Source organism: Drosophila obscura, unplaced genomic scaffold (genome assembly GCF_018151105.1).
Source record: "Drosophila obscura isolate BZ-5 IFL unplaced genomic scaffold, ASM1815110v1 contig_186, whole genome shotgun sequence".
NCBI classification, from domain to species: Eukaryota; Metazoa; Arthropoda; class Insecta; order Diptera; family Drosophilidae; genus Drosophila; species Drosophila obscura.
In genome coordinates, this window is record NW_024542774.1 from 4,385,436 (window position 1) to 4,407,908 (window position 22,473).

Genomic DNA, 22,473 nt, shown 5'->3' on the forward strand with positions numbered 1-22,473 from the left:
TTGAATGGGATCGGGTGGCAAGCTGCAGTGCTCGACTGCCAAACAAGTTTAAGCTGAAAATTGGCAAAATTGATAAAACTCTGACAGTCCACACACTCACATACATTGGTTTGACTGTGTGTGCCAACAGGGCAGAATGGCATTTGTCCATTGGCAATGACACGGGGCCAGTCCGTTCGATTGGGGTCAGAGAGCTGAGCAGAGCAGAGCAGTGCAGGCCAGACCAGACCAGAATTCGACCCGACTGCATACATGGGCTTATAAATTTTATAATGCTCGCATGACATTTGACATGCATATTGTCACGACAATTGGCCCTCGGAGCCCGCTGCCTGCAGCCTGCTGGTTGGTGACTGGTCAGAAACTGGACTGGATTGGGCAGAGGCGTAGCTGCAGCATGTAGCCTGCAGCCATGGACCCAACTTAATCACACTGATGGCTGTTTTATGCGATATGCTCAGACATAAACAATTTAATAATACAAGTACAAACGAGCGGCCATTTTATATTCTGATGTGGAAGGTGGAGAGGAAGTCGGGGGCCCGGAGGATGACATGCTCGAACTCCAGAATTGATAGCTTGCCATCGCCATCGACGTCGGCCTCCTCGATTACCTTGTCGGCAATCTGCTGGTGCTCCTCCGGACTGAGCTCGTTCTTGGTCATTGTTGTCAGGCAGGACATGAGGTCGGCGTGCCCAATGAAGCCATCCTGATCAAAATCTGCAAAGTTATGCCAGACATTCATATATATAAGTAAGTGCACACACACTCTCGGGTGGGTGGGTTCAGTGGGAATTGGGTGGGTGGATGATGTCTTACAAAACTTGACATATTCTTGCACAAAAGTCAAGTGATGTGTGCCAAACGAAGTTTGCTGTGCAATCTCCTACGTAGACGTCTATTCGTATAGGTAATCGCTTGCTGCACGTTTCAATTTGTGTCAATCTAATAATGCACATTGAAATAAAGTGCTGGAGAGCAGTACATTCTCTCTCTCTCTACCTATGGCATGGACAACCTTCGGTTCTGAAAGTAGTTTACCCAAAAAAATGTTACATGCACTCCACCTGAAGACACTTCGAGCGTATTGATCGTCCATGTGCCACTTGTATTCTCTGTGGATTTTTGGCCATTAATTTGGAGTGCCAAGTGCACAATCAATTTGCACAAAGTTTTGCCCCTACTTTTATGGTGGCATTTTTAGGATTCTAATTTAAATTTCAATTAAAATGCTTATTAGAATTTATGGCTGTCCTTGAACCTTGGCCCTGCAGCAAGGACTGTCGGCACAAACCGAACTCTTCTTGCCTGGCACGGCGCCACAAATTACAGAGCTGCGAGTGCGGGCCATGCGTTCCATGTAAATGCCAGGCACACAAAGGACACACTCCTCTCGAAAGATACCAACAGACTACACAACACCAACACCAACAACGATAACGAACACTGTCTGCGGAAATGCATAAACAAAAGCGGAAAATGCTGGCCAACACCAGAAGTGCCTCTCCTTTCCACAGCCACGGAGCCGGAGCTGGGATGAAGTTGCAGCTGAAACTGGAGCTGCACCACAACCAACTTGGCCGAAAAGAGGAGGCCAACACTTACCATAAATTTTGAAAGCGTAGAAAACTTTAATGTCCCTCGGCGCCTGCTCGCTGAAGACAGAGAGAGCGTCCAGAAAGTCCTCAAACGACAGATTGCCCTGGCCATCGCGTGAGAAGGCCTCGCCTGGAAAATGGATGATTGGTTTAGTCCGGTAAAGGATGGGAGTGGAGCGTGCTGTGCTGTGCTCCGTTTATGCATGCATTGGTCTTTTGTTACTCACAGATGCGACGGCGAAAGGGATTCTCACGCAACTCGGGCATCTTCTCAATGCACTCGCAGGGAACCTTGACACTCGAGGCCTGACCCTCAGTCATTTGGCGGGGCACCAAGTCCGGACGTAGCTCCCGAAACCGTTTGTGGACGCTGTAACAGACCAAGTGTGAGTGGAAGGTACATATTTCGGGATGGATGCGATGGCAGGCTTTGTGTCCACGAGTCTGTTGTCTGTGCGTGTGTATCTTTCCTTTTTGTTTTTTTTTTTTTTCTGTGTTGTTTTTGAACAATGGAAGGCTGCCAACAATGGCAGGCGGTGCCAGGTGGGTGGTGCTTTGTGTGGGTCATGTGAAATGAAATAGTTCTAGCTTATTATAAGGATACAAATGGCCTACCGCAGGATCTCCTTGCGCGTGAAGAACGTGCAATCCTTTGCAAGCGAATGGGCGGAGAATGGCAATGAATTGAAGTTAGAATTAAGGTCGTTCCCTAACAAATAGTACAACTGATGGATTGCCCACCTGGTAGTCATCCAACTGCTGCTCGGTGAATGTCACAACTTTGTTGCCCATCGCTCTTGTCCACGCCGATGCCGTTTCGCCGGCCAAACTGGTTAGTCCCGAGCGCAGAAACCGACTGACACTGGCCAAAGGCGGGGGCCCAGAGCCAACTTCCTACCAGCCATAACTTTGCATAGCTCCAGTGGCCCCGCTCTGGACACATCCTGCGGCGCCTTTTCCGCTTATGGCACCCGCATTCGCATGGAAATTAATTAAGGAGTGTTCACGGCATGCCATTCCATGTTCATACCCTGTGCTCGAAGCTCTAAAAGGTTATACTGCATCGCTCAAATCTATGTAACAGGCAGACCAAACACTTATGTTCACTTTTCTAATAAGCCAAGCCAACAAAAGGTCTATTTCCGTGTACAATTACGAAGTACATAATGCCATTCTGTGCTCGCATTGTGCGAAAGCCAATAAGACAGATTCCGCCATTTCCAATTTAAATCCAACCACGATGCGGCTTAGTAGCGGGTATCTAATAGGTGGACTCCTCGGCTATAGCGAAGTGACTTAATTCCCTTTGTTCCCGTACAACCATCCTGGTACCGCCACCACCCTCGTTCTGCCCACCGTTAGTGCTACTGGCAGGGCCAGCGCCAGCGCCGTGTATCCTGTGGTTTGTTTGCCGCTGCTGCCTTTTTCGCTGTCAAGCTGCGGTGAAAATCGTTTTTAGAGGTGCGGCCCCGGTCGCGGTCGCGGCCGCGGACCAAGCCCAGACCCTGGCGGGAGTTACGAAAAGGAGCACGGAAAGCGGCGGGAAAAAATGGACTAAATTGATGTAGCAGGGAAAACTGTAGCACAGTTCTGTGCGCTCGACAGTCGATGCGTGCGGCTTTTAGTTGGGTGCAAACTTTATTAATTAATTTAATGCTCGGCAGCACTTTTCAATTTCACATGTCTGCTCTATGAATTTATGAAAGTGACTATCGGGCTTCGGATCCAAATCCAGCACAGAGAGCTTCGTTAGAAAGTGATGACCCAGCAGTGAGACGAGCCACGGCTGCAGCAGCTCCGCCTCCAAGCTGTGGGAAAAGGATTAGGAATTGGATTACCAGCACTGCTCCCGCTCCCTTGTGCGGTTGATACTTACTCCTGGTCAGGGGTACAATACGATGCGCGGTCGAGTTTCACTTCCTGGAACGTTAACATAATCGAGCAGTCCAAGGCCGTGGCGCCCAGCAAGTATGCCTGCTCCGGCTGCAGTTCATCGGTGGTGCCGGGCTGGGGCAGGGCTAGTAGTCCTCTGAGCACGTCATAAGTGGGTCGCGAGTGCCGGGCGTAGTTCGCTCGCCACATATAATCGAAGTGTTGCTGCAAATGCCAAGATATGTTACCTTCCGCTAAGCCAAGTGGTTGCCCTCCACGGGCCATTTAGCCGCCCTTTCAAGTCTACTTCAGATCGGGCCCTGCCTCGCTTGCCGCCCCTGCTGCCTGTCAAATGGCCGCACTTTGGAAAAAAAAAACCAAAGCAAAACTGCAACTACGGGTATCTGCCACGGTTTGGCTATAAAAAATAAACAAGGGGCGGGGCAGACAGGCAGCCAGGCGAGCGGGGGGGTGCATGGGGTGTTAGCTTACCTTTACCAGAAATTGCAAATTCAAAATTTTTTGCAGCACACAATTTTTTGGTAAGCGAAATATTTCCGCTTTGTTGATTTGTCCTTCACGTTGATTTTCATGCTGATTCTGATTCGGACTCGGATTCTCATTCTCATTCCGAGTTGTACTCGGAGTTGGCTGTGTTTCCGTTTCCGTTTGTGTTTCCGTTTGAGTTGCCTCTGCCAACACATAGCCGCACTGTTGTTGGCTTACTGCTCCTGCAGTTGTTTCCACTCCTATTCCGGGTGGCATTGTGTACCATTGGGTCGTTGGTTTTTCAGCAGCTGGTCTTGTCCCGCCGTAGGATTGACCAGCATTGACAAAGTCAGCATGCCACTTCTCGGCATCCTCCGCCCAGGCGACATTAGCGTCGCCAATTCCAGCATCCACACCAGCTCCAGCTTTTGTCTCCATTTCGCCAATTGAAACGCTACTCTGGCACTGACTGCCTCCGCCACTGCCACTGCCACTACGGTCCTGGCCGCAGCTCTGCGTTGGACTCACCTCGTATTCCCTGAGCAGGCAGGCAACGAGCAAATGTTTTATAAGCACCATAATTTCACTGGAGAATTTCAGAGATTTTATGGCGATGGCGATGGCGTTCGTGTTGGCGTTGCCATTGGTACAATTTTGTTTGTTAGCATTTTCAATGCGCATTCCCATTCCCAATTCCATTTCGTGTGGCCGTTGTCAACGTTGTGCCAAAAGGTGTTGAAACGACACAGCCAGAGAGAACCGAGGGAACAAGATAGAAATTTGGGGAAACAGTGAGAAAAAGGTGGATAGCTGGAGGGGAGAATGCAACCAGGAGTGGGGCAATGGCAATTTCGGTATTTTGGCACCCGAGAATTTGTGTTTGGCTTTTGCTTTCTGCATTATTTATTGAATATTTGCGTATTGCCGAATTTCGGAGGAATTTTCTACTCTAGCCAGTTCTTTTCATAGAAATCAATGTTAACAGGGCGGGAATAAAATAAGCCAAAGAGAATGAAATTATTAGAAAAGATAAAATATTTTTCAATGAATAGAAACAATATAAATGCAAAGAAAGAAGATTTTCTATGCTGAAATGAATGAAAATTCTGGTGCGGCATTGGGCATCATAAAATAGTCTTTCGGATGCACGGCTGGACCAACTTGACTTATATTTTCTCACTGTTAAGTGGGAACCTTGACTTTTTGGGATAGGGGAACCCGCATATTACTTTTGGATCCATCTTAAGATGTCACAACTTCGTGAGGCGTATTGTCGATACCATTGCCTGCCCTGCGGGGTTTTTCATTCTCTCTCTGCCCATCAATTTCCTTTGGTATTCTCATCACTCTGGATGGGGCTGACTTACCCGGGAAAGACACGCGAGTGCAATTCATCGAAGGAAATCGAATTCGCGTGATCGCCATAAATTAAATTGCCGTCCTGAAACACACGTAAATTATTTTGCGGGCAGGCGAAAAGTGCATTCAGGGCATCAAGCATACGACTGGGTGCGCTAAAAAAAAAATATACATATGGATGAAAAACAACGAAAAGAGATCACAGCATGAAAATCCGTTTAAACTCGTACAGTGCGAATCATAACTCTAAGGATTGTTAAAGCAAATTTATTTTCCAATTTGTTTACCTCAATCTACATATACGTCATGAATCGAGCTCACACTTGAGTCAACATTTGCATTAATTCATGAATGGACGATTTTATTAGTTTGAGCTACTTGTTAGTTGATTTATGGAATCCGAAGAGATATTGAAATGGTGGGAGCTACCTATTGGAGCCTTGATTATGCACTCATTCGGTTATATTTTGTATGTATCAAAGATGAAATAAATCAAATCGAATATACTATTACGTAATGGTATCGAACCAATAATGAATATTTAATTTAAATAGATAAAGTCTATTTATTGTTTACTCTTTGGAACTCTGGTCTGAGGCAATGGCACTATGGTTGTGGCACGCACTGGACTGAGTGTTCATATGAATAATACTATTAAAACTTATGTATGCACATATGGGATATATAAAAGATGCTGGCAGACAAAAGAGAAGCAAAAGAAATGGCAACAATTTGCGTGAGGCCATAACGGAGTTTGGGATGGAGGATGGTGAATGGTGGAGCTTTTCCTATATAAATGCAAGTGGGAAGTGGGGAAATTGGAAGCGTAGCAGGCGGTAAACCGGAATGAAAGCGCAAGCAAATTGAATTTTGTGCACGGATGCACGCATGACTTGAAACAGCGGGCCGCAAATAAACGAATGAAAAGAACGGGGACTGGGACTGGGATTGGGATTGCAGTTTAAGTGGACCAGACCAGCTCAGGCCGGGATGAGGCCGAGGTCAGACAGGGTCCTGGCATATAATAAAGGAAAAGGAATACAGAGCACAGGGCACACAAAAAGTGCACTTGGTGGAGGCAGACAGGAGGGAGCAAGCCGTAGCCGAAAGTGTTGGAATTATGAAGCACGACAGGACACGCAAATGGTGCAGATGGAAATTTATGACTCCATGTTCGTGCCAAAGGAGCGGCTGTTCCCTGTTCCTTGTTCATTGCCCCCTCTGTTTCCCATTCCAGATTCGATGACATACCCGGAGAATAGCTCTAGAGGACAGTAGTCGCCCAGTCGTTTGATTTTTCCGTTGCGTAGCTGTCGGAAAGAATCGAATGAAAAACTAAGAGCGTCTCTCCTATCTCCACTCCCGATGACTCACCTTCAATAGCTGCATGGCGCAATAGCGGCACTTGCACTTGTCTCGGGTCGACTTCGCCACTCCTGTTTGCTCCGGATCCTCCTCGCCTTTGCTCCTCTTTGGCATTGTCTCTGCTCCTGCTGGCATTAAATCAAATAAATCGTTGACATCACTTGCCAACTGGAGCCAGCCTTGTTTGGGTTTTATTTCGATGGCATATGTATCGCCCAGACCATGGACACCTCTTGTACCTGCCGTTGACGTTGCTGCGGCTCCTTCTCCTGCTCCTACCCCGGTTCCTGCTGCTCCTGTTGCTCCTGTGGCATCTCCTGTTGTGCCCTTTGCCTGAAAAATTATATTGCTTGGCTTATTTGCTCTTTTTTGCTGCCCTTTGGTGCTGCTCCGGTCCGGCAGTAAATGGAGTAAAAGGGAAGGTGGCCGTTCCGTCATGTACTGCCATGAAATATTATGCCTGCCGTGCACCGCGAACTTTTGCCCCGGCGTTGATGCCATTTTGACTTGAAAATGCAACGACAAGCGCAGCACGAGAACAACAAAAAAAGGTAGAAAGGTAAGGTCGATTCTTGAGACTATATGTTATCCGTTATTCCGATTTAAAAAGTCCAAAATGGTAATTTTTTATGGGGAAAAGGCTTTTCATTTTAAATGAGAAGAGCGTTTCTGACAGCCTGTTACATCTATCCACACGAATGCAACACACTCCCTGTGAGGTACGAGTACAGGGTATATTAACATCATGAATAAGAGGGAATGGGTACGGAGCAGCCATAGGTGGGACGGGTCAGGTTATCGCCGCTCCTAAAGCTGTTGTTGTTGTTGTTGTTGTTATTGTTATTGTTGTCGTTGTTGCCATTGTGACATAAAACAAAAGTTGTTGCGCTGATTGTATGATGAGTTATGAAGCCGTGGGGCCAGGCACGGAATGGACTACAGTACAGGGGCGTGAAGTGGAGTAGTGTGGAGTACAGGTGGCAGATGGGATTTTCTCGGTTCACGGCTTGAAATTGAAAATTAACATTTAAAGCCGCAATTAAGAGGTTTTTTATTCGGATTCCCAAGGTATTTTTTCCCCAACTCGTGGCTGATCCGTGGGTGATACTCCGCTCTGGAGTACGCCACACAATATGGCGTTAGTTATGGCCACACGTTATATATACAATTTTCTATTTTTTTTTTTGTTCTCCTGGCTCGCTGGTTGTTTGTTTCCTTTGCTTGCAATTTTATTTCGGTCAATGCTTTGGCACCAAAGCCATAAATTCAATATGTACCGACCGGCAGAGCGGTAGCAAGCGACCAAAAAAAAAAAAATGCCGAAAGCCCAAAAAAAAGGGGAGAAAGATCGACCCGTCGAATACCCTGAAAGGCATTGAAAAAGCGCCGATCCACCGCCTGGAACAGGACACTCTGGCTTATGGTTGAGCACTCAATCTGATATGGGGGAGCAGCCAACGGAGCTACACTGCTTGTGCTCATTTTTGGGGATGCAGAGCGTCATAAAACTTGCAGCTATGGCGGCACTTTCAAAGCAATTTCGCCGTCTTTTATAACCGCACAACCCCAAACCGAAACGAATCGAAACAGCTAGTGGCATTGGCAGTGGGCAATGGACATCGTTCTTCGTGTCCTGCAAGGTTTTCGGCCAGAAACAGCAGCAGAAACAGCAACACCAATGGCAAGTAACACCAACAAAGTGTTTACACTGTTGCCCACTTTAATTCAAAACAAAGAACCGTTGATTTATGTGCCTTGGCCAGGGTCCACGGCATGTCCGATGGTTTAGTAACTGGGAGTGGGTTTGGTTCGGGCATGGGTTCCGGATACCAAGGCACAAAGGCAAACGAAACCACAACGGCAGCGGCGGTAGCAACCGGTGCGGGTGCGGGTGCGGCGGCATCTAACGTATCCTGCACATATGGCCAAAAATGCCAATATTGTCCTTGTACAAAATACACAATTTATTTGGACAGCAGAAACACGGGGCTGGGCTCCATCTCCATGTCCGCCACCGTCCAAGCAGCAACATCAGCATCAGGGAGCAGCTACGATGGCGACTCACCTGTAAATTTCCAAGTAAAACATCGAACGTGGCAGGCAATTGGGTCACATCTGGCAGGAGTAGCCCGAATGGCCCCACAAATTCCTTATCCAGACGCGCAACTGCAACGAAAAACCGAGGGATAACCCCGGAAAAAAATGGATGAAGCAAAAGATGAAGGCGAGCGACGGCTGAATGAATGTAAAGTGCAAGCGCCAGCATCCGACTAAAGCTACGGTTACGGCGATTATTGATATATATACGCCGGCGGGTTAGACTGCGTTCCTTCCTCCGTTCCGCCGTCTACGGCGGTGCATGATAAATTGATGGTTAGTGCAGCGTGCAGCGTGCAACGTGTAGCCTGTTGCTGGCTGCTAGGCATAAGCCCAATTTTGATATATGGCCACGACTATTGGGCCAGCACACACTCACTGACGGCCTCCCCTAATCAGTCCCCAGAGATGGCAACTGAAACTGGAGCAAAAGAGCATCCATCTGTGTGTGCATCGTAAACGTCAGTGAAAGGGACTGGTCGGTTCGGATCGGGTCTGGTGGGGTCCAGTCTGGTCTGGTCTGGTCCGGTACAGGACGGAGCACTAAACTGTTCGTTTATGATTGATTGCAGTGGCTCTAAAAGGCTTTGGACAGCTGCCAGGACAACGACAAAGGCCAATGCGATGCACTGCAGCGAAAGCTGATCAAATACAAAATTGTTGCCACAATGGGCAAACACCAGCAGAGACACACACAGAGAAGAGGAGGTAAAACCAAAACAGTGGGTACTCTACGTAAAGTGCTTCTGACATGACATAATAATAATAATAAGGGTGAGCATCTTTCCAACAAATTAAACTCTTAACATCTGGAAAGAGTGGTTTCTTACGACTTTCAATGACCCGCTATAATCACTGTCCAAGCCCATTTACTCGTCACTTTCTTAGTTCCATTTATCACGAATTTTGCCTGTAAAAGTACTCACCCGGTCTGTGGGCGCGTATGTGCTCGTTTATCCAGAATCTATCGTCTTCCTTTGGTATGGCAACAATATCCGCTCCGCAGACAAACTCATTTCCTAATAGACGGCGCATTATCCCGATATAAGCCATAAAATCCGGCATTGTCAAGTCGCCAGCTGAAAGGGGCGTCGAGGAGGAGCCCGAGAGAACACAAGAGAAATGTGGATAAATGAAATAAACACATTTGATGCAATGGCCAAAAGATGCACAAGAGATAGAGAGATTCCCGGAGAGATGGGCAGATGGGTGGTGGGAAGAGTGAACGGCTAGAGCCAGCCAAGCGGCCAATAACCAAAGCACAATACACAAATTGGCTGGCAAGGAGAGGAGGCGGCACCAGGAGATGGAGCAGCAGCTTGCCTGGGTGTTTGAAGTTGCACGCAACCATTTCCGGTCCAACAAAAAAAAAAAATGAAATGTGAGAGTAGCTTGGAGCGTGGAGCGCCAACAATAAAAAGGATTCTTACATACGAACCTTTTACAGTTGATGCCTGGGCTCCGACCGAAAATTCGGTCTGCTCTTCCGCCCGCCCAATCTCTCCTGTCTCCTCTGCACCTTCCGCCTGCTTCTGCTGCACCTCCGCCTCCTTCTGCGGCGGCGGCGGCTGCTGTCTGCTGGATATCATTTTTGGCAAACGTAAAACTTTTTTAAATTGCGGCAAGGCAAGCACCAAATTTGCATTACCCTCCGCCCGATAGATCAACTCAATTTGGCGCAGTTCCATCTCCGCGGGCAGGTCCAGCAGGGCGTTCAGAGTCTGACTGGCTGACTGATGCCGAAGCTCGGCGCTGGAGGTGGCCTGGGGTGGTGCTGGGACAGAAGGGACTGGCACAGCTGTCATGGCTTGTGCGCGGGTGTTTCTGGTTCGTTGGCGTTGTCCAAATGCAACCGGCGCCCTCGCCTTCCTCGGTCTGTGGCGCCCCAGTGTTGATGATTGCCGATTGTGGCTTGTTGTGGTTGAGTTTTGCGGCTTTGCCACTGCTTTAGTTGTTGTGGCTGTGGCTGCGACTGTGGCTGTAGCTGTGACTGTTGTGTTTGTCCTCTGGGTCACATTTATTGACCGCCGCCACGATAAGATGCAGCAGCCAAGAAGGCGTCGCCGGCTTAAAACAGAAGAACCGCAACCATTGAATTGGCCTTTAAACGGTTTATTTCAGCTCTGGTAGCTATTCCGTAGCGGATAATCTGATTAAATTATGGATGAGGCTAAGAAAAGGAAGATCACAAGGTATATGTCGACAATTACTGATGCTTCCAAGTCCACTGCAGACTCTACTCTGTAAATTAAACATAAATTCCATTAGAATTCTGTATTTCGACAGCCGCTGGAAGACTTACCCTCACCTGGCCTTTCAAGCCGCAGTCAATGGTATTAGAGTGCAATCAATATCGTCTTCAGAGAGCATATATATATCATATATATGCTTTCACTTTATTTCAATAAAAAAAAGCGCAAATTTCGAAAACAAAAGGCGACCAGCTGTTGATCTTGCTCAGCGCTGGCATTTTTCAGTTTCAGTGTGGTCAATTCAGCTATTTTATAGCTGGGAAAAATGTATAGCTCCAAGAGCCAAAAGTCTGGCTAATCTATACACCTATCAATATTGAAGAATATGTCGAAATAGACAACATATTGGGAGTTTTGGGATATTATTGAAAAAACATGCAACATATTATGCTAATTTTTAATTCAGCTCTTTACTTCATGCCATCCCACAAAAACAGCTATATTTAAGTTATAAAAAGTAGGCAACACTGATGACTACCGAAGAGAAATACCAATGTTGGTATTTTTCTGACATGTTAAGAGTGACCATCGCTGGCTCGGCGCACTCTTCTGACAATTCAAAAACAGGGCTACATTTTTCACATATTTCAGTACTATTTATTTGTTTTGCTTAACAGGGCCATTTAGTTCCTGCGAATGTACTGAGTCCGGTCCGTTTGGATGAGAGTATGGCCGCCAGCATTCAGCACTTGGGTAGCTACTGAAGCGAAGTATGCATTGATAAGCAATCAATTTAATCTGGGAAATGCGTTTCCGATCACTTACCAGCCTCCGCCGTCGTGAGGGCAATGAGAGCAAATACAAAGCCGCAGATCTTCAGGCAGTTCATGTTCATGCTGTGAAATCTGGTTCTACAATGATTATCCGATACTGAGGCGCGACACTTATATACCCGCTAGGTGCCCGAGACTGCGAATTCAATGGCTGGGTGTGCGCATGGGGATTCGGAATTTCCAATACTGTAAAAAATACCCGAGGGTCACGACACTGATAATGTGATTGCAGCCAACGTGCAAAGGAAAGCTACACAGATTGAAGTATATTAGATCTTTCTGATTTCAAAAACAAACGGTTGCTTTATTCTTCACTAATGATCACTCTATTAGCATAATAAACATTTTTAATATACATTTTTCCATTGAAAGACTTTTACTAGCGTTTCCAGAGAAATATTGCAATACTGAACTTAATATGCAGACGCTTAACAAAGTAATAAACGTGATGCAAATTATGAATATCTAAGATAATGCTAAACGTGATTGTAAACAGATCTCTCTCTCTCTCTCTCCCTCTCTATCTGAATTACAGTATTCTCTGTTTATAAACAGTACCAGTTTTCCGAAAGTACATACACGTTCTCAGATCAGATTATAATCAGCATCAACAGAATGCGTAGAAAACCCAGACCGGTTATCGATTAACACGAATCCAATCATTGCACAAAACAAACGGCGAAGCTTTGATTGACTACTAAAGAGATTAAGATGCTCTTTTGACCTGTGCAATTCCCCTATCTGGGAGGAGGGAATTTCCCAGTACAAGCACACTCTGCAGTCGCTGAGCTATAAAAGATCGAGCCGATCAGCTGTGGGGCATCAGTATCACCACAGTCGTACCGAAAACCAAAACAAAAACCAAATCACCATGAAGTTCTTCCAAGCTGCTGCCCTGCTCCTGGCCATGCTCGCCGCCCTGGCCAATGCCGAGCCCGTACCCAAGCGTAAGTAGGAGAATGGGAAAACTAATTTTGTATAAAGTTCATTTAAATAAATATACGTACGATGTACATCCTTTGCAGCTGGAACTGTGCTGATCCAGACCGACAATACTCAGTACATTCGCACCGGCTAGAAGTTTCCGAGTTTCCGAGTACAAGGACTACAAATGTTTGTGTTGACTGACGGCGTTGATTTTCATGAATAAAAATGAATTGCTAAGGAAATGAGAAAATAAATATGCTTGTCAAAAGGAATTGTGCATTTTCACAGCTAGTTTGCATCATTTGAGACAGTTCTGCTGGAACGAGAACTGGCTTGTGTTCGTTATCACCTTTCAGAGATTGATTGAAGCGCATTCTGCCTTGACTTTATCGCTTATTCTTTATACTCGTTTGTAGTATTTGCACCCAGCTCATTGCCATTCTCGCCCGTCTAGACATGTCGTACAGAACTTGTTGTTATTCGCATCCAAATGGAAATTGTTCAAAGCTTGTTTTAATTGTTTGACTTGCAAACTGCTGACGAAAGGGCCAGCGGGTCGGATGGGATGGGATGCGACTGCGACTCGAACTGGTGCTGTGGCCACTCGAAAACAGCTCCATATTTACATCTACATACTATCTGCTATAGCTATATGTACACTTGCTTCACGGGGGAACAAGATTCGGGGGTAAACTTTAAACAATTTTCCAAGTGGAAACTATTTGGTCGTCCTGTTTCAGCCACAGCTACGGCCATTGTTCCACTTTGTGTGTGCCGTCAGAGTGGCGCCACGCCACGCCATACCATACACCCACTGATTCGCCCCCACCCCCGCCCCTGCTACTATATGGTTCGTTACTTCAACAATTATTTTCAACTTTTACCGCAAATATTTCCTTCGTTGGTTTTACGCCTGAAATAAATCGTAATAGAAGCTGCCGCAGCGCGACGGTCTGTCCGTCCGGTTAACAGTTCAAAAAGTCTAGCGGCGACAAGGTGGTAGAGTGGGGAGTAGGGGCTGGTAATTTCCCAAAGATAATCCTTTTGATATTCCACCGGAGGAATTCCTGGATTTACGCAACCAGCCACTGCCCCCTTTTGACCGTGTTTGAAGTAGCTGAAAGCCAACAATGCAGCTCTCTCTGTCCCCCAACGCAGCTCAGCCAATGCTTTGGACGGCAGTCAATAATTGGGGAAGGAGTGGGTTCCCGTTCCCTACCAATATCTACCGTATGTTTTGGGAAATTCGGCGCCGATTTACGCCAGCGGCTTCAGAGTCCAGTTCTGCTCCGTGCATTTTGTTTCGGTTCCGTATGGATGGCTGCTATGATGGCTGATTTCAAAGCGAATTTCAGTGGGAATTTTTGGAGGAACTTTTAAGCCAATCAGTATTCGATTCCCTGTTTGGCCAGCAGGCGTTTATTGAAAATTAATTTAGACAGTTTTTAGAACGGCAGGAGCACTCAAACGCTGGAGCACAGCCAGGCCCAAGGCATTCCAGGGCGAAAATGCCCTGCAGGCAAACAAAAGCGTAACCATTTCCCCAGGTGAGCTCGTGCTCAGCCAGCATTCTCCCCTTCCATTTTGGCTACGTACTGATGCCCCAGTGGAGTATGCAGACAGCCAGTCAAATACTCCATGTCTGACCAAGAGCACAGACAGAGGTGGAGCAAAGCCACTTACGCTTACGTAGTGCAAAAATCACCAAGTCAAAGGCTTTATCGCTTCTCAGGCATTTCAATGTATTTCAAAAATCGAATTTTCCGCTTTGATGTTGGATTTGATTTGATGTGCACTCTCCTAGAGGAAGGAGGAAGGTTTTAAGGTCTTAACCCATGCTTGAATGATTTTTGAATGGTGTTGAAAACTCTCTACGTGGACTCGGCTTCAACTCCCACGATCGAAGGTGCTTATTTCTGGAACTCCAAGTTGCTAACCAATTTTATGGCACAAAAATATAATTTTATAATATTTATTTATGAGAATATATATAAAAAATGCAACTTAATAATCAAACAGGATGTGAATAAAGCAATGAATTGTATCTTGTATCTGTTCCAGGAGAGAGTCAAATAAAGTTGAAATGGACAGAGCGATTCCCCAGTGGCTGCTCCTGCCGAGCGTTGCACTTGATCCTGTTACCATCGCGACCGCAGAGAGCACCGAACTGGGATAACTGCTCCGAGCTGATGGGGAAGATGTGGGTGTTAATCAGCCACATGGTGGGCACGACCTGGACACCGTTGTCGTAGGTGCCCGTGTAGCTGTAGAAGCTGCTGCCGAAGGGATTCATTAAGGAGGCTAGATCAAAGGCCGGCAATTCGATTTTCGAGTCGGGATGCGCGACGCAGCGCAGGTTTTCAGTGATCTGGGTTAATGGGTCGTTCCTCCCTCCCATCTGGAGAAACAGATAGGAGACCGACACGTGCTGGAAGGGCACCCGGTCCTGGTAGCAGCGGTGCAGCACCTGCATCTCCAGCGAGAACTGCACCGAGTCTATCGAGTGCTCGGCGCGCAGCTCGCCCCACTTGAAGCACGCCTCCACCAAGTGGTACTGGTCCGGCAGCTCGCCCCCGCTCAGTTGGGGCACCATGTTTGACTCGCAGCAGATGCGCAGGATCACCGTGCTGCCGTTGTTCTCCAGCAGCATGGCCAGAGGCAGGTGGTCGTAGTTTGTCCAGACCAGCTGCCTGCCCAGCACCGTCTTGCGCGTCATTTTCCGCACTATGTTGATGGGCGTCGGCTGTGGGTCCAGCTTCCGCTTAGGCTTCTTGGTAGTTATGACCCCAACCACCGCCTGGACGATGAGGCTTACCGCACTCGCGTTGTTAAGGAAAGCCAGGGACAGAATGCAGCTGACCAAAATCGTCAAGACCTGCGAACCTTGCGCGTAACATATCACAATTCCAAAGCCCTGCATAAACTGCTGCCAGATATCGAAAAACAGGTATAGCATCCTGATGCAGTGAATACTTTTAGTTATCTGAATTTGCTTTAAGAATTTCACAAATCAAAGTTAAACGCCAAGTGGAGTATGATTCTGAATGGAAAATATCACAGCTGATTCGGAGTGTACTCAGTTTTAGAATAATGAAGTTTACTCCGGTCTCTAGGGAGAAATGGGAACGATTGAATCGGTAAGGAGTGATAATTGAAATGTCTGCCTTACACATGAGCAACTACCAATGGAATTTCCATGCAAACAGACCCAAAATTGGCACAGATAGGCCAAAGCCAGTCTGACTGCACTGAAGCAGCAAAGGGCCACCGAATGGCCAAACATGTTAAACTAAATGCAATCCAATTGGCCCGCCATTGACTCCCATAATCAACTAATTGCTCAACAAGAGCCCAGTGCCTTGGCCAGAGTCTGGACTGAATATGAGAGACGCATGAGCATAATCTATTGGGGCCAGCGGACCGTAGTTTGATTAGCGATGGAGAGGAGGGCAGGGAGGCTGCTGCAATTCAAGGCGAGTCAGCGTCAGGTGCAGCATGCCGATTTTGAATTTGAGGCGAGTCACAAGTGGAATGTAAATGAAGCTTCCGCCATTCGAGTTGCAATTGACTTGGCCCGGGCTCTGACTCTGACTATGATTCGGAAAACTGGAGACACTGACATAGGAGATGGGAGATGGGAGAATGGTAGATTTATTAATTACCAATTGTGGGTCGAACAAGGTAGACCCGAGCCTGGTCAGCCATTGACGGTCATATGAACGTCTGTTCATGTGTGCTTTTGTGGGTGGATTGGGCTTTGAAGTTTTGTTGCTCCAAAGTGAGCCATTCCAGGCCACTCGTATTGTGACCCGACCCCCAATGGACACGAATGCATGGCCTCCTTTGTTTGGGGTACGGTGGATCCATTGAAAGCGCTGAGCCATAAAGCAGATAGGCCTGGGACAACGATGTCGGTTTATGGCACTTTATGGGAGCGGAGCAGAGAACGAGAACGAGAACGGGAACAACCAACAAGAGGCAGTAGACGACCACCAGCACACTCGAACGCACAGCTGTGGCTGTGTGTGCCGTGGGCCCAGTACCGTGTGCCTATGGCAGCTTATATAAATACGAGTAGCTATCCCAGTAAACGGGTAACGCACACAGGAGAATCGAGTCGAGTCCGGGTCTGTTCTGTTCTGGTTTGGTCTGTGGCTGATCCTGCATCCTGGATGCCAAAGTTCTGGGCGCGTGCTTCATAAAATAGTCATAATGCATGTTTTTATGAAATATGAAGTGGCCAAAAAGTTGCTGCCCCAGCATTACTCGCACCGCCACTCTCCACACGGCTCCACACCGCTCCAGACCACTCCACACATCCACCTATCCACCGTTCGTTCGGGAGTCTGGCCTATTTGCTGCATATTCCTAAGCCAAAAACCAAAATGTAAATATTTTGCCATGTAATTATTTGTATACAGCACCGGAAGTCAAACCCCCCCACCCCCCATCACTACAGCTTCTGTGTGCGTGTGTTTGTGCAAAGTCTTATTTGTATTGGTGAGGCCATTAAAAGTTTCAGAGTCCTTCTCACGGGAGCTTAAGGCCAAAGCACTGAAATTGCATTGGGATTCTGAGCTTGTCTGCCATAAAATAATCATCCACTGCCAACCCAAATTTGGCCAAAAGGATTTCCCAGTTTTATACTATTCAAAATGTGTTGAATGGGCCGACCCAGTAGACCACGATTGAAGATCGAGACCAGACAGACTCCCACCGATATTCAGACCGACGAAACTATGAATATAAATTATTGTTGGGTTGTTGGGTATTCAATATAGACATTTATTATAATATTAAAAGCTTTTAATTACAACACTCATTTTGTTGAACTCGTACATGCAGATTTAATTGAAACACACAGGAATTTTGGAATTAACGTGGCTTAAGACATATTTGTGTATTGTTTTGGCAAGAAGTTAGTCCCTGGCTGCCATGCGGGAGTGTATGGTGTCGTAGTCAGCCTTCGTTACTTGTGGCTGTGACTGTTGTGACGCGGCACGTTTGTCCGGGGACTGGACTGGGGGGAATCGCCGGGCGTGTGTTCATAGCTACATGGCGGTATGTATGTAAATTATTGTTGGGTATTCAATACAGACATTTATTATAGTATTATAGGCTTTTAATTACAACACTCATTTGTTGAACTCGTACATGCAGATTTAATTGAAACACACAGGAATTTTGGAATTAACGTGGCTTTAGACATATTTGTGTATTGTTTTGGCAAGAAGTTAGTCCCTGGCTTCCATGCGGGAGATGTATATTCGCAGTGCAGTTTCGTAGTCAACCTTTTCGATTACTTTGATGGCTGTGACTTCTTGTTGCTTGACGAACTCGGGGCACGATTTGTCCACGGGACTATGCATGTATTGTTCGCTAGAGCCGTACAAGCAGTTTACGCAGAACTTATCAGCGGTACAGACATCGCCGGGAGCAGTGTGTTGTATAGCTGAGCATCGGCGGCATGCTGTAGGCCCCCTGCAGGAGGCTGTGGGGTGTCCCAGCCTTAGACAGTTTCGGCATTGAAGGGGCAAGGGGATGAATGGTGTCACAGTGACCAAGTCGTAGCCGATAGAAAGTGTTGACGGCAGAGTGGCGGAAGCAAACGTTAGTACAACGAGGCCGGTACTCCTTAGCTTGCGTTTCTTGGGTAGCTTTCGCACTCTCACGACATTCTGTGACATCAGTTCACGCAATATGACGCCCACTCCAATGTGACTCAGTCCCTTGCAGAAGATGACTCCTTTGGAAAAATTGAGGGTTCTGTGTTCGCTTACGCAGACGGGAATGCCGTGAATGGCGTTTACCGCCATTAGTTGGTGCGCTTGCCCCACGTTCTTGGTTCTTACCAAAAGAAATCCACCTCGGGTTTTTCGACACATGTCCACTTCGCCCTCGCAACAGCGATCAATTGCTTCTTTGATCACGAATGGCGATACCTCTACGAATGTATTATTGTCTAGTCTTTTGATTACCACATATCTCGGTTCGTCTTTGTAAGCCGCTGGAGCTGACATTTTGCTGGAATTTGTATATCTACTCGTATGTATCTTTCGAGACTTCTGTGTATCCGGAGGATTGCTTCTTCGCCCGTAGCACGTCCTTACAACTCGGAGTCTGTTTTAATACTGACCTGTTGGTCAGCTATCTTATGTTGATGCTGCCATCAAGAGTATGTTTGTTTGTTGGCTAAGAAGGGTTTGGTTTGCACCTAAGCCTTTTACGCCATAACCTCATTATGTTCGGTGCAGTAATTTAATTATACTTGCAAGTTTGCGGTTAAAATCATGTCATATGCAGAACAGCAATGAGATGGCTGCCTGCTGTGATATCACTACAATTATAACTAGAAACTTTATAATGCATTTATCACTCTCGAACTTGTGCTGCACTCTCCGGTGGAAATATGTACAATGCAGAAAACTTATAACGGCACTCGAACGATGCAACCAAAGGAAACTTTTCCGGAGAGTGAAGCCTGATTTGTTGGTGCCAAAAAGTTCCCTTTCTTTCCTTCCATATCGGAAGTGTGCACTTCATAATGATGAACCAATAAATTAAGCAATAAAGTCTAGAGTTCTCTTAGCACAGAATTTGTATCATACTGGACCATTTCATTTCACTTGGAGGAGACTACCCTCTGGTCCCTTGAGACTTTATTTCTAACAGAATTGGCCCCGAACGAGCAAATGGTATCAAATTTCTACTGCAAAGAGTTATTAATCCGCTGCGCTCCTTGCTTGTTTACTTGGAATTATGCAAATTCCAGCACAATCACAGAAGCGATGAGACCCAATGACAAATACTCCCCTCCGAAATGCATCTCATTTCTCCACCAACCTCCTCTCTGTCATACCCTTGAGTGCTTACTTTTCGTTGGAAATTGAAAAGAAATTATTATAACTTGTATTTGCATTGCCCTGGCCTGGCCGTGGTGGAGGACAGAAGAAGGGAGATCCAAGGCTGGGCCGCCTCGAGCACAGTTGCTGCTAAAAGTTTTCGGCTTTTTTGGACAGCAAAAGTCACGGCAAAAGGCTCCATGACCAGCCAGCCAGAAGAGTACGAGAGTATGCCCTGTGCAAATACGTGCAGTTTAGAGGGGAATTTATTCCCCTAACCCTGACTGCCATGCCATCCATGGATCTTCCGGGTCTTGGATATGCTGCCCCGCCAGCCCTTGCCACGAGGTTTGTTATTAAAAAACTTTGCGCCGAGTGCGTTCCATGTTTGGTTCTGCTCGGGGGTTTTTTTTATTTCTCCAAAGATAGTTAAAGTTCGAAATTAAAAGGATTAGCAAAGGACGGGGACGGGCCGCTGCATAGGAAAATAACATGGTAGTCTATTTGATGCTAAGGTTATCCTTTTTTCCGCGCCAAATTTGGGCTTACGGGAAAGTTTTTTGATTGCAAACTTTTTATGGAGTGGCGGGCACAGGAAACGGCGACAAATTTCTCCCATTTTTTTTTTCATTTGTTTTGGTGTATGATAAGCAAGCAGTGTGCACCACTTGATTGGCAAGCAGTTGTCTTTGTTTTTTCAGGCTCGTCTCGAACGATGATTTGATTGCATTTCCTCTTTGCAGGTGGCAATTGTTTATGCAAGAGCTTCTCCCCAAATGAAATCTAATTCAGTTTCTAATAATACACAGAAGGGAGAGAGAAATGAGTGTGGATAGGGGCCGGAGCCGGAGCTTGGCAGAACTTTGCCAAGATTTTCTTTTGTGCCATTCGAAACTTTTGCACATTGGCCTTTTACCTCCCTCTGTCCATATCTGTGTGTGCTTTTGTTCAAGTTCAAAATTGAAAAGCAAAACTTGGAGCCAATTGAAACTGCATTTGTGTACAATACATTCGAGCCGTCCAAAGTTCGGGGGTTCCTGGGTGGGTCTGTCTATATGTCGCATCAAGCTGTCAACACTTTGCTTTGCCTTTGACTCGAGCACCGGGCTCGGAAACTTGCCCTACCCCTACCCCTAGCCCGCTAGCCATTAGTTGTTGTTTATCGGAGCGCAAAAGTTTGGCACGAAAAGTTGGAAGAAGTTTCTCCTCTCCTCTCCTCAGCAGGCGTAAAGGAGTTGTAGCAAAAACTATTAAAAGTGTATCGACTCATTTGAGTCATGGCCATTTTTTAGACAAGCTTATCGAATTACATGGATTACGGCAGGATAGAGTAAATACAGCGACAGGCAGTCGAATGATAACCATGTTTATGCCACTTTAATATTCCATTTTCGCTTTCTGCTCTGCGCCGCTCTTTTGTTGCTTTTAGTTCGAACAGCAAAGCGAAAGCCAAATCAATGACAAACTGAAAGTCGAAAGGTTCACTGGATGATGGCAAGTGCCAAGGATAAAGCATTTTGCATGCCAACTAACAGAAGATCCAACGGAACCACTGCGAGTGTGCACGGACACGGACACGGCTACGGACACGACTCCTGCAGTTTGTCGATAACTGCTCCCCCTGCTCTCTCCCTCTCTCCTTCTAAAGAACAACTCTCAAAAGGCAAGGGAACAGGGTGTGCTGGTCATGTCAATGGACGCAAAGTGTCCATGCTACGTGACTGACATTAAGTATTGGCATTGCCCTTCCTTGGCACTTCTTCCTGGCCATTCTCATTTCTTTTTCCATCTTTTGACCTTCGCCACGTTTATTACGCTTTGCAAAAATCATGCAAATGTCCTGGCCAAAGGATGCTGGGCGGGCCAGCGCGGCTTATGGCAGATTTCGAGCACAGCAGAGCAGTGCAAAGTGTCCTCTAGTCTAGTCCTCTCTCTCTCTCGTCTAATGGTAATGGGTCTTAAATGCGCCTTTCAACCTTGCCAGCTGCATGACACTAGCGGTGGATCCTCATCGTCGCACCCACCCCCACAGGAGGGGAGCGGAAGGATGGTCAACGTGAAAATAATGTGTCAAAATATAAAGGAGTAGCCGGGCTGGCCGAGAGGCACTCAATTTGAGTGCACTTGTTAACGGCGAAAGCTCACAAAAAGGAAGTCCAAGGAACCCCCGAATAATGTTTGGCATCTCCCCGCCCCCCAAGCACATAGAAAGTGAAGTTGATTTCCGACCACCTTGATAAGGGTAGAGACCCCGACCCCGAACCCGAGTGTTACGATAAGCGAAGATTTAATGGGGAAAATGACTGATTAACAAGGAAGGCCGTAAAACATGTAATTATTTATTAACTTATTATGAGAGCATGAGTTTACTTTCTAAGCAGTTAAATCAGTACGGACAAGGTTCCACATAAAGCAGCCTCCCCTCGAATCTGCGTCAATCAGTTCGCCATCATGGCCATTCGCCATTCGCCATTCCATTACCATTTCAATTCCCTGCACAATTTAATTTACATTCCATTCTGCATTCTCATTTTTTTTGCTGCTAGTCTCGGATTCTACGCGATTCTCAATGAGGGAAAACAAATAATTTTCTTTCCTTCATTTGCAGCATTTGCAGTGCTCTGGAATTGATGCTTTGCCTTTGTCGCTGGTTTCTCCTACCTTCCTACCTTGCCCCGCACTACTTTCTCTTGATTTTGATATTTCTCTTGCCCTTGGCGGTGGCAGTGGCTCCCGCTCAATGGTATTGGTGGCGTGGAAGCGAGTCGCGTTCTGGGATTTGGCTCTGCCGTTGGCATTAATATGCAAAGTATGATATGCAGTTGAGCTGCGATTTGTTGCACTCGATTGAGTTGGCTGCAAATTTACATGCAGCAAATATTGAAACGCCAGCCACGT

General features: G+C 46.6%; 6 protein-coding genes across 9 annotated transcripts; 1 reads left to right on the plus strand and 5 right to left on the minus strand.

The window, feature by feature from the left end:
- Positions 1 to 452: 452 nt before the first annotated feature.
- LOC111077867 (calcium and integrin-binding family member 2) lies at positions 453 to 2,440 on the minus strand. Of its 2 annotated transcripts, XM_022372325.1 has the most exons (5): positions 2,341 to 2,440; positions 2,215 to 2,249; positions 1,827 to 1,969; positions 1,607 to 1,729; positions 453 to 721 (listed from the first exon to the last, which is right to left on the minus strand). In XM_022372325.1, exons 1-5 carry the CDS (start codon positions 2,389 to 2,391, stop codon positions 504 to 506), a joined length of 570 nt encoding a protein of 189 aa, XP_022228017.1. In that variant the 5' UTR covers positions 2,392 to 2,440; the 3' UTR covers positions 453 to 503. The 2 variants fall into 2 exon arrangements, with proteins under 2 accessions (XP_022228017.1, XP_022228018.1); XM_022372326.1 differs by lacking the exon at positions 2,215 to 2,249 and having other exon boundaries at positions 2,341 to 2,433.
- Positions 2,441 to 3,206: 766 nt separating this feature from the next.
- LOC111077860 (inositol-pentakisphosphate 2-kinase) lies at positions 3,207 to 11,512 on the minus strand. Of its 3 annotated transcripts, none has more exons than XM_022372318.2 (10): positions 11,090 to 11,512; positions 10,220 to 10,951; positions 9,708 to 9,860; positions 8,750 to 8,850; positions 6,694 to 7,017; positions 6,571 to 6,629; positions 5,328 to 5,474; positions 3,964 to 4,546; positions 3,476 to 3,696; positions 3,207 to 3,407 (listed from the first exon to the last, which is right to left on the minus strand). In XM_022372318.2, exons 2-10 carry the CDS (start codon positions 10,584 to 10,586, stop codon positions 3,245 to 3,247), a joined length of 2,118 nt encoding a protein of 705 aa, XP_022228010.2. In that variant the 5' UTR covers positions 10,587 to 10,951; positions 11,090 to 11,512; the 3' UTR covers positions 3,207 to 3,244. The 3 variants fall into 3 exon arrangements, with proteins under 3 accessions (XP_022228010.2, XP_022228009.2, XP_022228008.2); XM_022372317.2 differs by having other exon boundaries at positions 10,220 to 11,022; XM_022372316.2 differs by having other exon boundaries at positions 10,220 to 11,022; positions 11,084 to 11,512.
- Positions 11,513 to 11,607: 95 nt separating this feature from the next.
- LOC111077861 (daisho2) lies at positions 11,608 to 11,908 on the minus strand. Its single transcript, XM_022372319.2, has 2 exons — positions 11,799 to 11,908; positions 11,608 to 11,730 (listed from the first exon to the last, which is right to left on the minus strand). Exons 1-2 carry the CDS (start codon positions 11,866 to 11,868, stop codon positions 11,657 to 11,659), a joined length of 144 nt encoding a protein of 47 aa, XP_022228011.1. The 5' UTR covers positions 11,869 to 11,908; the 3' UTR covers positions 11,608 to 11,656.
- A 711-nt stretch (positions 11,909 to 12,619) lies between these two features.
- On the plus strand, positions 12,620 to 13,005 carry LOC111077862 (daisho1). The gene is made up of 2 exons (XM_022372320.2): positions 12,620 to 12,753; positions 12,832 to 13,005. Exons 1-2 carry the CDS (start codon positions 12,678 to 12,680, stop codon positions 12,882 to 12,884), a joined length of 129 nt encoding a protein of 42 aa, XP_022228012.1. The 5' UTR covers positions 12,620 to 12,677; the 3' UTR covers positions 12,885 to 13,005.
- Positions 13,006 to 14,704: 1,699 nt separating this feature from the next.
- LOC111077863 (carbonic anhydrase 1) lies at positions 14,705 to 15,800 on the minus strand. The gene has a single exon (XM_022372321.2). It carries the CDS (start codon positions 15,687 to 15,689, stop codon positions 14,802 to 14,804), a length of 888 nt encoding a protein of 295 aa, XP_022228013.2. The 5' UTR covers positions 15,690 to 15,800; the 3' UTR covers positions 14,705 to 14,801.
- A 2,167-nt stretch (positions 15,801 to 17,967) lies between these two features.
- LOC121404145 lies at positions 17,968 to 18,753 on the minus strand. Its single transcript, XM_041593167.1, has one exon. It carries the CDS (start codon positions 18,751 to 18,753, stop codon positions 17,968 to 17,970), a length of 786 nt encoding a protein of 261 aa, XP_041449101.1.
- Positions 18,754 to 22,473: the final 3,720 nt, after the last annotated feature.

Excerpts from the sequence above, each read along its gene's own strand:
- LOC111077867 (XM_022372325.1), bottom strand. The coding sequence starts at position 2,391 with ATGGGCAACAAAGTTGTGACATTCACCGAGCAGCAGTTGGATGACTAC. Across the intron at positions 2,250-2,340 it reads AGCAGTTGGATGACTACCAG|GATTGCACGTTCTTCACGCG; the intron begins GTGGGCAATCCA and ends TCGCTTGCAAAG. Across the intron at positions 1,970-2,214 it reads ACGCGCAAGGAGATCCTGCG|CGTCCACAAACGGTTTCGGG; the intron begins GTAGGCCATTTG and ends GGTCTGTTACAG.
- LOC111077860 (XM_022372318.2), bottom strand. The coding sequence starts at position 10,586 with ATGACAGCTGTGCCAGTCCCTTCTGTCCCAGCACCACCCCAGGCCACC. Across the intron at positions 8,851-9,707 it reads CATACGCGCCCACAGACCGG|TTGCGCGTCTGGATAAGGAA; the intron begins GTGAGTACTTTT and ends TTTTCGTTGCAG. Across the intron at positions 7,018-8,749 it reads TTTTACTTGGAAATTTACAG|GCAAAGGGCACAACAGGAGA; the intron begins GTGAGTCGCCAT and ends ATAATTTTTCAG.
- LOC111077861 (XM_022372319.2), bottom strand. The coding sequence starts at position 11,868 with ATGAACATGAACTGCCTGAAGATCTGCGGCTTTGTATTTGCTCTCATT. Across the intron at positions 11,731-11,798 it reads CCTCACGACGGCGGAGGCTG|CTACCCAAGTGCTGAATGCT; the intron begins GTAAGTGATCGG and ends TCGCTTCAGTAG.
- LOC111077862 (XM_022372320.2), top strand. The coding sequence starts at position 12,678 with ATGAAGTTCTTCCAAGCTGCTGCCCTGCTCCTGGCCATGCTCGCCGCC. Across the intron at positions 12,754-12,831 it reads TGCCGAGCCCGTACCCAAGC|CTGGAACTGTGCTGATCCAG; the intron begins GTAAGTAGGAGA and ends CATCCTTTGCAG.
- LOC111077863 (XM_022372321.2), bottom strand. The coding sequence starts at position 15,689 with ATGCTATACCTGTTTTTCGATATCTGGCAGCAGTTTATGCAGGGCTTT.
- LOC121404145 (XM_041593167.1), bottom strand. The coding sequence starts at position 18,753 with ATGTCAGCTCCAGCGGCTTACAAAGACGAACCGAGATATGTGGTAATC.